At 39.8% G+C, this 14,919-nt stretch overlaps 1 protein-coding gene across 7 annotated transcripts in view; it reads right to left on the bottom strand.

The window, feature by feature from the left end:
* AFF2 (AF4/FMR2 family member 2) overlaps positions 1-14,919 on the bottom strand; it is a 336,322-nt gene that overhangs the window by 229,977 nt on the left and 91,426 nt on the right. For all 7 annotated transcript variants that reach the window (XM_027690474.1, XM_027690479.1, XM_027690477.1 and 4 more), the window contains exon 3: positions 13,569-14,459. In XM_027690474.1, the coding sequence (XP_027546275.1) occupies positions 13,569-14,459 (891 nt within the window). The remainder of the gene's footprint in view (positions 1-13,568; positions 14,460-14,919) is intronic.

The following is a 14,919-nucleotide window of genomic DNA, read 5'->3' as shown; positions in this document are numbered from 1 at the left end:
CGAGTCCAGCACCCTGCACCCGTGTGAATTCCTGCCTTCCTCTTCCCCTGACTTTCCCCTTCTCAGGCCTTTATCTTTCTGTCATGTCCACTAAAGCATGCACCAATGCACTTTTCTGCTCTTCTACACAGGGATTGCAGTGTCTTCCTCTCCTCTCCTCCAGCAGCACACAGCTCTGCTCTCTCCCACGGGCAACAAGCCAAACTTTTCTCCTCCGTCTCCCACACCACAAACCTGCACCCTCCCCGTGGCAGGGTAAACAGTAAGTGCTGGGAGCCATGGGACACCAACATCGTGGGCAAATCAGATCCTGCTTCATTTGGAGAGGAACTTAGTGGAAAAGTAGTTGTGGGAACAAAGAGCAATTTAAGAAGTAATTGTATGATCCCACTCAGCAAGAGACTGACAAGCAATGCCAGTAAACTTAAGCACTGAACAGAACAGAGAACATTCAGCTGAAAACTGATTCCCTTGGTTGTCACATTTGGAGAGAGGACCAGAAATGACAATTTTTAGGGCCTGTGATATTTCTCTGTAATCAGGGCCAAAATCAGAAACCAGATGCAGTGAGGATCTCCACGTGGCTCTAGGTCACAGGAGACGAGGCAGTAAAATATGTAATTCCTTCCCATTTTCATCATGTGTGATCTGTTGTGAAACAACAGCACAGTGCCAGGGAAAGCCTTTTCAGCCTCTGTATTCAAAGTGTGGATGTAGATCTAAGTGCTCAAATGACTGTCAATGGGCTGCTTATCCATAATTTTACATCTGGATTTGTACATATGCACACAGAGAAAACAAACTGATTGGAATCATTGCCAGAAAAATAATCACCTAAGAAGTCCAAAAGCTCAAGTTCACAGACACAGTCCAGAAGTCAACTTTACTTCCAGTGCTTTGAAGAAAAAGGTACGCACAGAAAGGGAAGTAAGATGAGATCTGCAAGAACCCCAGAAAGAGGGAACAGCTTGATTTTGGAAAAGTCCAGACAGAGGCTGTAGCAATTGGGAAAGTCAGGTAATACACCCTCAGCACATTTCAGGTGTATCCCCGTGTCCTCTGCCACAGGCTCCTACAGGAGCTCAGTCTTCAGTTCTGTTTGCTCTTGATTGAGTTTTGTCAACACAAACTTTCACACTTTAAGTGCAGAACTGCCTTCAGCCTGGGCTCCAAGTCCATTTCTCTTCGTATGCCCAGCAGCTCCCCACACCACCTCTCTGCCTGGGACAGCCACAGGTACCCCTGCCACACTCACCTGCCACAGGCCTGATGTCTCTCTCTCTGGACTTCTCTCTCGCCTCCACCCCTCATTACAACAAAATACCACAGGTAGCCCTGAAGAATGACAAGTAAATACTCTTGCCATTATACACAGGTTTGCTATCATAAAGAAGTAGTGTTCAAGCAAACCTTTTATTAAGGGCATGCCACAGAGATAGCATCTCTTCCTTCTGCCTCTGGCTATTGACTTTAAACCTGGAAACCCTACCCAACAAGGATTTCTGACAGCACCAAAGTCCAAGGCAGCTTGAAATAAAGCACTGTCCTTTACTGAAATAGCTTAAAACCCAGCTCACTGCAATCACATCTCTCCTCACTGTGAAGTGCCCCATGTCAGCTAATGGGAAAAATAATGAAATACAGGGCCTTTCCATAGCCAGGATCCCAAATAAACTTGGCCTTGTTAAAGGACAATCCTTACAATGGTTTATCTGTGAACAGTATTTCCTATGTATTTGACACAAATAGCCTTTTCTTCAGCACCAGAGCTGCTTGTCTTTTTACTTCAGCTATTTTATTTGTTCTTGAACAAATATATTTATTGTGGCTAATGAAAGGGGAAATCCCTCTCACTGTTCATGCCTCTGTTTTCCCTTCTGTCCTTCAGTGACCTGACATGTGCCTCACCCTAGAATGACTAGAGCAGCCAAGAACATGGAGAATTGTTGTGAGCACCCACTTCTGAAACCACATCCGAGATTTGCTATGGAAAATCTTCCATACTAGGCTGTAAAAATCAGTTCCCTTTTAACATCCTTAGTTATGGAAGTTGCATCTAGCATCTACAGAAGTTCTCCCTTCTCAAGGAACTAGAAGAGTGCAGTCCATGTGAGGACAGGACAGAGAGAGTCTTCTCCATTCTTGTCATCTGCTCATATAGGTGTTTACAGTTCTTACAGGCAAGCTGTAGAATTTAGTTGCCCTTTTTATAATACTGTGACAGGTAATTTAACCCCAAGTCACTCACTATCTGTCCCAGTGCCAGGGAACAAAGCTGTATCTACATTAATAAGAAGCACAGCACAGCAGAAGTCGATCAGTGGAGAGAGCTGGTGCCAAGAAGCCAGAGAACACAGGGTGTGGGTCTTGGGGAGAAAGGAGGAGAGAGAAGGGTCTGTGTGGCACTAGCGTGACTTCTCCTGAGCACCAGAGAGCACCTGGAGCACGTTACAGGCATCCCTGCAGAGCTCCTCTGGTCGTCCTTTAGTTCATGTGTCCTGAGACCACTCCTCAATGAACCAAAGAGCAGCAACTGGGGAAGATCAGATTTGCTTCCAAAGTGTGCTCCTCAGATAAACCAAAATGCTAACAGAAAGGCACTCTTTTTCTTTCTAGCACCTGGCTCTTGTAACCAAGCTAAGTCAATAGTAATATGATATTCCTGATTTAGCTAAATCATTTAGCATCTGAAATCTGGTTGCTTATCTGAGGGTTTCATTATAGCTAAAACACTGGTTCTGAAAAAGTGGGATGAAAATTATAAGTAAACAGGCCATCTCTCACAAAATCTGATACCTGGGACTAGGGATTTATAGAATGTAGAATACTAATAAAAAGAAAAAACATTATTATCAAAATAAATCAAATATATTCAATATATCAAAGTATATTAAAAACTGTAGCAAACAATTTTCTTGATGAAATGCAGGTGCAGTTACATCTTAATAAAATGTGTTTACGAAAACAGCATTTGCAAATTCTAATTTTTCTTCTCCTCTGAAGAGCAATAATTCTCTATATCTCTGCTACATCCTACTCTTTCTTTCAGTCATAAATAAGTCTTATTCAGATTGATCATTTATGGCCCAATTTTGCTTCTTCTAATCAAAATCAGAAAGCCTTAGTCCTCACATGGAATTAGCAGGATTACCCACAGCAATCACAAAAGAGTAAGAAAGATCTAGCCTGTCTGTACTTTACCATCACCTCTACATCCCTTGGAGAAGGGTCTGCTTCTCAGTCTGGTTTATTTTGTTTATCTTTAGTACAGAGAATTGGGTATTTTATGTTCCAAGGAACTGGCAAGAACCAGTTTATCACTATATGGAGGGGAAAAAGCAATAGAACTTGTATGTAAAATTTAGTGGGAATTAAATGAAATTCTTCATATTCAAAATGCAGAAACTTGCCCAATGCAGCCCCATCTCCATTCCACTCTGCAGAGTCATTTTCTATCTGGCGGTGGAAGAAACAACTTATTACAATGAAAAAAATGTCAACTATCGGCACAGACAATCCATATCCCCTCACTGGCTTTTTGCAACTCCACAGACCTTAGGAAACTTTACTGGTCAAGTCTTGCTTTCAGAAATAGTGGCAAAGCTCTAAATCCCTGATTTCCAAACCTGGATCTGCAAACCATTTGTGGTCCATGACACCACAGTGCGCGGTCCTCGCCATAAAACCAGGTTAAATGGTGACCTTTGTGATCACGGGACTGTGGAGCAAATGATGTGGTTGCTAGAATAATTGTTTCAAATAAAAAGTACTCTTTTTAGTATTTCCCTAGCTAAATTTGTGCCATATTTCATGTCAATGTGTAACTGCATGTGTTGGCGGGAAGGGAAGATATTACAATCTCTCTTCATTCCAATGCAAAATAAACTGTGAACTTTTACTTCACAAGGAAGCTGCTTAAGAAAGCTACTCCTAGATGTAAAGAGAGGTTCAAAATTAACCACGTTCAAGTGTAAGAGTAGCATGTACTGGTATTAATAATATATTTGAGATGTTTTTAGTTTCTGATGACATGAAAGTTAGGGTTGCTTGGCATGAAAAAGGATTAAACTGAGTTAAGGTTACTGACCAGGACATGAAGCCTTCATTCAGGATGAACTCTAAGTAATAAAATCCAAATCCTGACTCCCCCAGGTGACCTGAGGATCTTGACAGTTTTCTAAGTTTACAAAGTACATGTTAGGGTTTTAACGTATTCAAGAAAGAATTATCTCAGTATTTATATTTAAAATACTGGCAAATGTAAATGGATGCCTGGGTATTTACAAACAGCACAAGTAATTGCCAGCTCGTCTTGTGGATTTAAGTGTCACAGCTTGCAGTTCAGTGAAATATAACCCGACAAGTTTACACATCTGGGGGATATAACAATGGGAAGTTATTCTGAGGAAGTGTGCAAGGGAAAGCAGCATGTATCAGCTGAAATATGTTTAGACTGGCAGTATTAATTGGCACTATTAATGGGGATTGAGGTTTAGAGACTATGATCACTGACTTCTCTCAAAGATCTTTGCAAATCCAAGCAAAAATAGGCTCATTAGCCTGGAAAGTGACTGAATCCATACTTATCTTGCCTCTTCCTCCCTCTACTCCCCAAACCTTTTCTTTGAGCTTAATGTTATTTGACAAATAGCTCCTTGAGCAGCACCCATAGAAAAAAAAAAATAAATCAACACCTCCCTTCTTTTTGAATTCCTCACACTGGATGTACACAAAATCATCCCCACCAATGTGAACATGGGAGATCAAACCTGAAATGCAACTCCAAGAACCCTCTTGGAAATGGCTTCTACATATTATTTTGTCATGAAAAATAAGAGTCATTCCCTCCCTAGAAGGAGAAACGGGTACTTTGTGGGGCAACCATTCTCAGTCAGGAGTTTGGTATCTATAATATGCTACCATAGATATCTCTACCTGCCTCATGTGTATTAATTTAATAGTATGAATCCTGTTTGTTCCATTTACATACCTAACCAAATTGATGCTATTCTGCTGCTCTTAAGACTCAGCATGAAAGAATGGAAAACAAACTTTGCAGTGACCCAGCAGGAACAGAAAGGCAAAAGTGAATTCTTCTATTCTCAGCAGGAGACCTGGTGTTGGTAGTTGCTACATCATCCTGATTTTCAAAGGAGAAATTTTAAAACTTCCTTTGGCCTGAGATGAAACTCTCAGAATTTTTAAACTGTTTTTCTCTCGCTTTATTAGATGAGGGAACAATTCAATGTTTCTTTTAAAATGGGAAATGGTATCACTCTCTCTGCTGTAACAAAAGCCTGGTTTATATTGGTTTATTGCCCAATTTTTAAATGCACATTGCCACAGCCTTTCAGAGGAGTGTATTTACATTTACCTTTCTAAAACACACAGTATATTATGTTGCAATTAAAAGCCCACAAACTCAATCTGATATTTCTTCACTAATTTATTCCCAAGCCAATATGTATTTTAATGTTCCAAACTGTTGCTAATTAACACATGGAAATATTTTAACATGGATTTTGATTAATTCCATTTAACAGTCTAACCAGTGCTAAAGCATATGTGGTATGTCATTTCTTTCTTTTGAGGAAGGCATTGGCATTAAATCTTTCAATCTTCCTGAGCACCAAATGCTAATTTCAGGAAGATTAAATAACAGACTGCAGCTACAGTTTCCTTTCTTTACTTCCCAGAAGGTGAAATGAACATATTTATGTGGGAGGAATTTCTTTACTGCACAAGCCAAAATACAGAAATTAGATTTTTTTTTTTTCCCCAACACTGCTAATACACTAGCAATCGCCTGCCAACTAAATAACTTTAACCTATATCTGCAGTTCATGGAGCGTTGCCAAGTTATATGTTCAACTTTCTTTCACTCTGTTTTTTTTTATTAAAGTATTCCCATATGATGTTTTCACTTGCAGCTCCTAAATGCTTTTCCATACTTGAATCAGAGACTACCAGCTTATAGGGAGGGGGCTCTGGCCATAAAGCCACAAATGCTCATATAAGACCCTCCTCTGATTTTCACACTCTGAAGGTATGTTATAAATATGAATCATATTATGTTGCTGTAATGGTTTAAATCTGAGTGTAATTCTGCATGTCAACGAACTAAAGCACACAAAGCACCCAGAGGTGTGTATGTGAGCAAGCACCCCGTGTGTGTAAGAGTGCAGGAAGACAGAGCAGGAGGAGGCTCCCTGCTGGATCGTGGGTTAACCACTTGCACATCACACACAGCTTTTCACAAGATGGAGTTTGATCAGCTTAAGAGCAGTTAAACAATTCTGCTCTTGCCATCTCCACCAGAAAGGTGAACACACCCAAGTCCAAAAGTTCCTCTTTCCCATGTGGTGAGACCAGTTTCCCTGTGCTTACACTGTCCATCCTCTGCTCTGTGCCACCATGTTCCTACTGAAAGCCAAAGCAGAGGTTCACTGTATATTCACCTCACACCTGAATCTCCTTCATGTCCTACATGCCTCTGTTGCATAAGTAAGCTTTTATTCTATTTCTTTCCCTACGTCTTACGTCACTTGTTGCAATATTCTCTGTAAATCTTCATTCAGCTTGTAATATATGGTGCTGTCCCTCCTCCTTTACTTTTTGGTGGCTGTATTTCTGTCTCGCCTGCTAACGTAACATCTCAACAGTGTTTTCTGTTTCTTTTTCTAGTACCTCTACAACACCTGATCACACTCTGCACCATTCAGCTACCCAGATTCCTGGCATTTGCAAGAGAGCATTCCAGTTGTTCCTTACTGATCTACTCCTACCAGATACAGTGAAGTCCAATTTTCTACTTGACTTAACCATTTTCATCAGGATTAGAACTCTCTTTTCCAAGTGGACATTTACACCCACTGATTTTCTTTAGGCCTCTTTTTATGCATGTAAGAGTTGTGTGTTGGATGCAACGTTTTCATCATATTCACTAAATAAGTGGCGCTGGGACAAAGTCAATTAAGGCTACTAGTGAGAGTCCCTGCTCTCGTTCAAGAAGCAGAGGCTGTCCTTAGAAGCCCCGTGTTCAGTCCCAGAGATGATTCACAACAGCTGTCACTGCCCATGCGAAAATGTGTGCACACACTCCTGCCTGTTGGAAAAAAACATGTATCTTCTGTGTTCTCAGACTATTTAAAACCTAAATCTCTTTACAAAGAATAGAAGTTGCGGAAAAATATCTGAAAGTTATGACAGGAAAGAGCAGCGAATACGTAGGTAGATTTTTTCAAAGTAGCTGTGTCTTACTTTAAAGGCTGCATTAGATAAATATTTAACGTAATTGATGGTAAGGTTTACAAATGGCCATTTATTGTAGCACAGAAGGCCAAATGCCAATACCTGAATACCTGCCCATCCTGTTCTCAGTATAAGCACACATGCTTTTCACTCAAGGGCTGATCACAGCCCAGAGTAAAAACACACATCATAAAACATTCAAATACATGAAAATGGCATTTTCCCATCTTCTCTTACATAAGTGTTCTTTATTTCACCGTTCACAGTAAATATCATATATGTATATAAAAATATAAATATAACATATTTATTGAAGCAGATTATGGGCCTGAAAAGTATAAGCAAGTAGTGTAAAGGTTTCAACTTGGTTACACCTGCTAGGATGGCCCTAGAAGAATGCCCTTGTTAGCTGACAACCAAGCAGACTACCAAGATCCAAGAACACCTTTCCTCATGCATTTGCATTCCAGATGGATGGATACAAGGTGTTGAAAAATTAGCTCTACCAACTCCTGCTTATTATTCAAAGGGTATGTTACCAGCTAACATGAAGATAACACAACACTTAAGGCTTCTGATGTTTTCCCTAAATTAATAGGAGTAAGTAGAAAAGATGCAGTTTTAGTTACAGAAAAGCAGTTATAACAATGTTTTTCCATTGGGTATCCGAACAACAGTCCCTTAAAGGTGAAGAGCAAATACTATAACCCCTGCCCTAGTCAGATGCACCAAAGCACTGAGGACCAATCATCAGAATGAGAAACAGGAAGAATGACGTTTGTTGCCTTCCATTTGATTAAAAAACCTCTGCAAATTAAACTGGCTACAATGACTCTGAGATGTACCAAAGTGACTGTTCCATAGTCATACACCAAATCTATTGTCAAAGTCATGAATACAGCCTACAGTCCCCCTGCAGCTGTTAAATGATGTCTCCACATCTTTGCTCATGCCAAACAAATTCTTCTACTGCTCTCCCTGAAGCCTTTCAGGCCATTTTACTTTGTGACATTTCGTAAGATGCCAAATGAGACAAGCAGTTACTCTGGCACTGGGAATTCCAAAAAGGTTTGAAAAAAATAAATCACTCTTCAAGACACCACGAGTCTGATTCTTCACAAATAGAGATAACTCTAATTTCACTGAGACTTTTTTTTTCTTCCTTCCAGCAAGACAAAATTAGGACTAGCTTAAAAAAAAAAAACAACCACTAACAAATGCACAATGGGAAAGAAGTTATCAAACCCATCCTTCCCCAAACCAAACATACATAATCAGTTCTTTTAGCCACACCTATTCAAGTGACTTTAGGTGCCCTGTTCTGAAATGGATTGGTCACAGCAATTCAAAATCAGGTCCTAAATATGCTTATTTATGTTTGATTTAAAATAGACAAGCTGTCCTCTTGCTATCCCTGGAAAATAGCTTTGCTAGCCATTGTCCAGGCCATCGGACAGTAGCCTTCAAAAGGCCACAATAAGAGGTCTTCAGTCGAGTGGTGTCATATGGTCTTCATTTAGAAATATCACAAGAACATTACTTCTCACAGTATTTACAAATTAAAAACATATGGCTGTAACCTCTAATACTGCAAGAAATACTGCTCTTTGGGTTTGTTTCTGGCTTCAGACTTTTGAAACATGAACCAAGCAAAGGGATTTCAGCTTAATGTGTGATTCAGCCCATTCTTCTTCCAAGCTCCAAGTGTCTGGGGGACAAGCTAAAGCTGGCATTTGAAAAAAGTGATTTGCCCACAACTATGGTAATGTACTACAGTTGGCAACTAAAGTAACGTATATCAAAAAGGGGTGGGGCTGGTTAATTAAAGGCTTCTACTTTCCATTTAATTAAAAAAACCCTATATTATACTGGCTTTGGTTCCTATAAAGAGTTTTAGAAGTCATATATAAGCCTCTTGCATTTACTATTTAGGTTCAATCAATATGGTTATCTACCTGTCAATTTTTCTTGCTCTTTAATGCAGAAAGAGAGCAGCTTTTTTTATAGCTAGCTCAGAAAGCACTAAGCTAATCAATACATGCAACGATAACAGAATGATTTGAAGCATGTAACAGAAGCTTATCACTTCGCAGTATACTGAACCCGTCAAAATATTTTCCTAGAAGTAAAGTGAAAATAGAAGTTCTCCATTTTTTATTACTTAAGTGGGTGGTGACATAGATGTCGTAGGCCTTCTGGATTTGTTCCTAGCTTTGTACTTTCGGGAAAATTTGGTACATGAGCATTTGCTACTTCGTAGAAACAGGAAGCCGATTCTGTGGCGAGATTTAAAAACTCTGCCTTGAGAATCAAAAATTATCTCAATTGCTCTTGATTCCCCACCCCTAAACATTTACTGGAAATCCATGCCTTGTTCTGGGGAACTGTGCATAAGGTTTTCCAGGAACGCAGCTTCTGACATTCCCACAGACCTTAAAACCCTTTGCTTTACTCAGTACTCTCAGTAATTTGCATTCGAGCCCAATCTGCAAAGTACAGGCTTTCCTTCAGCCATCACCTGCTGCGTTAGTCGATTTGAAATAATTTGTAAGCATCTGATTCCTAGAGGTTTAAATATACATAAATGTATCAAGATTCTGGATTTTAAAGCAGCAGAGAGAGGATCAGCTGTTATTGTGGTCTCTAACCTCTACTTTTTTGAAGAAATGCATAGGATTTAACTGCGGAGTTCTCTTCAAGTGGCAAGTAACAATCATCTGCCATCATACAATTTAAGTAGGTGGAATTCTACATAACACAAAAGCTCTTTGTGATATTCCAGGTTTGCCACAATTTACCAAATGTTAAATGCAAGCTCAAAATTAATATATGTACGTGTATGTAAGTACGCACGTAAATACAGACTGAAGAGACGAGAGTTAATAAGAAGCAGGAAATGATGTTTACAGCTTAAGGTAAATCATTTTCTCTATCAGTTTTAGCTCCACAGCCATTGTTATCAACTCTATGTCATGTCATGAGATTTGTAGGCATCTCTGCATGTCCCCCTGAACTCACATGACAGCCCTGTGGCTCCCCAGTTCAGAAGGATCTGCTTCACAACTTGGGAACCTCAAAGGCTGCCAGGCCTGGGCACTAGTGGTTACACTGGGTGCTGCTCAAGGCACCAAGCCATGAAATGTTTTACTTTCACCCTTAGAAAACAATACGGGTATGAAAAACAAATGAAAAGCTTAAAAGAAATCAAAAGGATCACAAAATCACAAAGAAATCCTTTAGAGAAATAACTAAAAGTCTACAGAGGCTCTGCTATTCCTATTTCTCTACCAAAAACAGCCACGCATGGTACAGTCAGGTCTGAACTAGCTCTGTGTGGGTGAGTCAAGGTCTGGAAATCACACAACAGCATCCACTCACAGGCAAGGATTAGTCCACAGGTGTGTAAGAGCTGCTAACTCTACATCCTGACCCAATCTGGTGAGCGTGTGTGAACTTACTGTGAATGTCTACAAACCCAGGAAGCACTAAACCACAATCCATCGCAGAGCGGAGACACGCCAGCAGCGAGGCATTAACAATGTTGTCTACTCCAGAGGAGCTGAAAGATGGATGGGCATCTCTGAGGGCAGAATTGGGCCCAGAGAATGAGCAAAGATTCTTAGAGCAACACCTCAAGTGACACAAATTATGTTGTAAAATTGATCACTTCCTTACACATGGCAGAATGCTTCCAGGGCACTCAACATCCTATTCCATTAAGCCATGATAAATGAGACCATATTTCCACATCAGTCTGAGCACTTCTTTTAAACCTACTAGTTCAAATATTTGGTTACTTATTCCCCTCCCCCTCCTAAAGACAGAAAGAACTGTCTTTCTCTTTCCCAAGTTTGCATGTCCTAATGGATGCCATTGTTTCAGGACCATCACCTCGGCATCTTATTTCTTCACATAATTCCTCATCTTAAAAGCAAGCAAAATTCTGAGGGAAACCACAGAAAACTGTTTGGTGTGCAATCTCTATGAATGCACTCAGCAAGTTGAAAAGATGGACTCAGAGATACAGGAAAGCCACAGTACAAATTATAGTGGAATGCCCCAAAAAAGTAACTCTCCTATTCCTAGCTTGAAGAAGATCACCACCACCACCTGGAACAGTTAAGATGGAAATCTGTGGAGCAGGAACAAAATTGTTTCAAGCAGATCACTATGGCTCAAGGTGGCTAGGGAAGGTTCATAAATTGATAAGCACCACCAAAGGATCATAAGCCTCCACATCAATTGTATAAAGATTACAACAGAGCCACTCGCTGCAGTCATTCTGAAAAGGTTATGGGTTTCACAGGTGTGCACTGTCAGTTCTGATTAAGCTTAAACTAAACCAGTTATCTATAATGTTGGATTGGAAGGAGTTTTATTGCTGAACGCAAGGTAAATCAAATTCAGGATACACATCTGTGGAAAAACACAGAGGGCCAAAGTTCACAGTCCTGACACAGGCGAAAAAAAAATCCAACCCTCCAAACTCAGGAGCAGATTTGCCTGAAAAAGATCCATCAGCATGGCTATTGTCCCATGTTCTGCCCCAGATAGGAAAGTTATTTTGTCACAGCTTTGGGTTTTCTTTCCTTCTTCAAATTATTGTTTGCTCTCACAACGCAGACTGCTTTAGTGTTATTATCTACGCTCATTTCTAAAGTGCCTACAGTTTACTATTTATCTGAACGTAAATGAAATTAATTATACACCTATACTTTTCACTACACAGGATATAAACTAAAGTTGCAACATACTCATAATGTAATTTTTCATCTGTGCAACCAGGAATCTGTCCAAAAACAACAGTTCACATCAGAGGTTCTCAGAGCTGTGCAAAAAGACTGAGAGTGAAACCTTGCACCCAAAAAACACTCCTAACAACTCAATTGATTTCACAGTGCCAGGATTTCACTCGGAAATTTAAAAAAAATTAAAAATGCATTCCTAAGCATTGACACAAATTGCAAAAGGTACATTTTATTTCTAAAAATATGCTGTATTAATGCTGCACTTTGAAGTGCCTCTATTGACTCACAGTGTTAATAGATGGTGATAGAGAAAAAAAGTATTTGCTTTTGCAACATCATTATTTCCTTTGCATGTAATTATTTACTCACCAAACAATGCTAGTGACAAATCACAACAGGCTCTGAAGCCATCTATACCAGCAGATTTTTAACCCAAGGTAAAAATAAACAGAAACATCTGTAAAGTAATCTTGCAGAAAGCTACGTTTATTAACAAATACATTTTCTAATAAAACACCATCTGCAAGCAACCCTCAGCTTCCACTTGATATAAATAGGCCTTTTACTGTTTTCACATGCAGTTCCCAGAAAATTATTCCAAGCTCTACTGCAAAACACATCAGTCTTTGTTGCTGCCTGGAATGTTAATAAATAACATCAAGTTTTTAAATAGTCAAACAAATTATTGGCTTGAAACAATTATTCCAACAGAAAAAGCTGACCTTTTGCAATAAAGTGGTTTAAGAATGCATCGCTCCTCATTCCTAGTATAAAAATATTACCAAGCAGGGAAATATTGTGGGGAAAACAGAAAGCTATGAAAAAGCCATCTTGCAATTCTGCTCATATGCACATTGTACACCTACCTTGCAAAGGTTACTGCTTTGGAGAAACTCAGAATAAAAGGAAAAGTATACAGAGTATAAATAGTATCCTTATTATACATTTTTGTTTGGAATAGACACAAATATGAACCAACTAAAATGTTCCTCACTGAATCCCAGTAGTAAGGGCTCCTCAAAATGCATAAGAGCTTCAATAGGACACATTTTCATAAGCATTATTCAGAACTTAAGTCACATTAATTCCATTAAAAGCAACAGAAATTTAGCAAACTCTGCAAATAAATTCCTTACTGGTAGGACTGTTCAGTGCCACTGAAATTTGAACAGTGCCGTTTTTCCTTAGAGCTTAAAACAGCAATCTGTCTGTCAAACTATCTCCTACCTGAGAATGCAAGAGTGAAAATTGCAGATGAACTGAGATATTAGAGTTCCCTGTCCAGAACTGGTATAGCTGGTATACATATATTATACCCAACAGAGACGTAGGTTTTTAATATTAATCATAAACAAGCAATGTCAGTATTCCAAACCGCTTTAAAAACCACATTAAATATTGCTACTGAGACTATCACAACAAACTGCTGAAAGAAGTAATGCGCATTCCAGAAGATGGAATGTTTTACACTGTAATTCCAGGAAATGCAACTTCATATTTCCAGAGAAAAATATTTAGTGAATGAAATACTCAAGCAGTACTAGAGAGAAGATATTTTAAACCACTTACTTCACTAACAGGAGGAATGTTGAGCTTTGGTACTTTGTTCTTCGAACTAGGTGTGTTCACTTTTCCTTCCAGCAGTGTTCCAAAGGACTGATTTCCATATCCACTCTCAATTTCTAGTGGGGGTTTCAGTTCAGGTGAGTCATTGGGTACCTGGTCCTGACCGTCCATAGGCCTGACGTATGCTGTAGGCTTCTGCTGGACCATGCTGTTTTTACAGTGAAGTCCTGGTGGGAAATTCTGAGTCGAAAGACCATTGTTTGCAGTTAACAAAGAAGTGGAAGGAAGCGGAGAGCCAGGACCATGGCCTACAAACTCCAGCTCTGTGGGCGACTTGGAATGACTGTTTTCTTTGTAAGAGTGCTCTCCAGGTGCTGACTTTGCATGAGCATGCCTCCTCGAATGTGAAGATGCTGCCATGGAACTCGCATCCTCAGTCCCTCCACTTTTATGCTGCTCACTCTGACAGTTATAGAGGTCTTCATACCTGCCCTGTGACTGGTCATGGGAAGAGCTATGCTTTGTCCGACTCTGCTGGCCGCTGGATTGGCTTGGCTGGGCCCCACTGGAGTTGTGACCACCACGTGACCAGTCTGTCCTCGACTTCCTGCTGCTCTGGTGACTGTGTAGCAAAGCAGAATTTGATGACAATGAAGAAGGAGGAGGCATTGATGTCGATGAATTGCCGCTGATCTGATGAGATGGGATCATCCTGTTTCTCGGTTCTGGAAAAAAGTTCTGTTCATTTTTGTCAATGGGTGTCTGTGGGACAGAATTCTTTGGGATTCCTACAAGGTGGCTCTGGTTGGAGTGGTTGGTTAACAGATCCTTCATCTCATCATAATTTCCCAATGTGTTCTGGACACGGTTTGCAAGGGCGTCGCCTTTATTTGTCTAAAATATCCAAAAAAAAAAAGAGACAAGAAAAGCGTGAGTAAATTCCTGATTTACAAGTTACTGCTCAGAATAGTTGTCTTAGAAGATGGCAAATGTTAGCTGTTTAATGGTGTCATGCTGACATTTAATTAAATTTCAATTACATTTTGCATATGTTATGTAAGAAAAACCTATCAATAACTGTGTTCAAAGAATCTCTTGAAACAGGCTTGCATCAGTAACACTTGTATACTGCTTCCCATTTTCTTAAATATGCTCTCAGAGAAGTGTTTAAATTGCATCAGTTATGGATGTTAGGCTCAAAATAAGCTGGGTTTATGTCTGAGATGTTGGGCTTGTACATTCCATATCGCGCAAAACACGAACGTGCAATTACTGGCTACTGAGCATTTGAATTGCAATCACACAGTTTATTTAAGTATGTTATTGCTCTATCAGCCCCTTGACCCACAGTCCT

The sequence above is a fragment of the Neopelma chrysocephalum genome, unplaced genomic scaffold (assembly GCF_003984885.1).
Source record: "Neopelma chrysocephalum unplaced genomic scaffold, ASM398488v2 Primary Assembly neopelma1_81, whole genome shotgun sequence".
Taxonomy (NCBI): Eukaryota; Metazoa; Chordata; class Aves; order Passeriformes; family Pipridae; genus Neopelma; species Neopelma chrysocephalum.
Note: the sequence above shows the minus strand (reverse complement) of the source record. Positions and strands in the feature narration are given on the sequence as shown.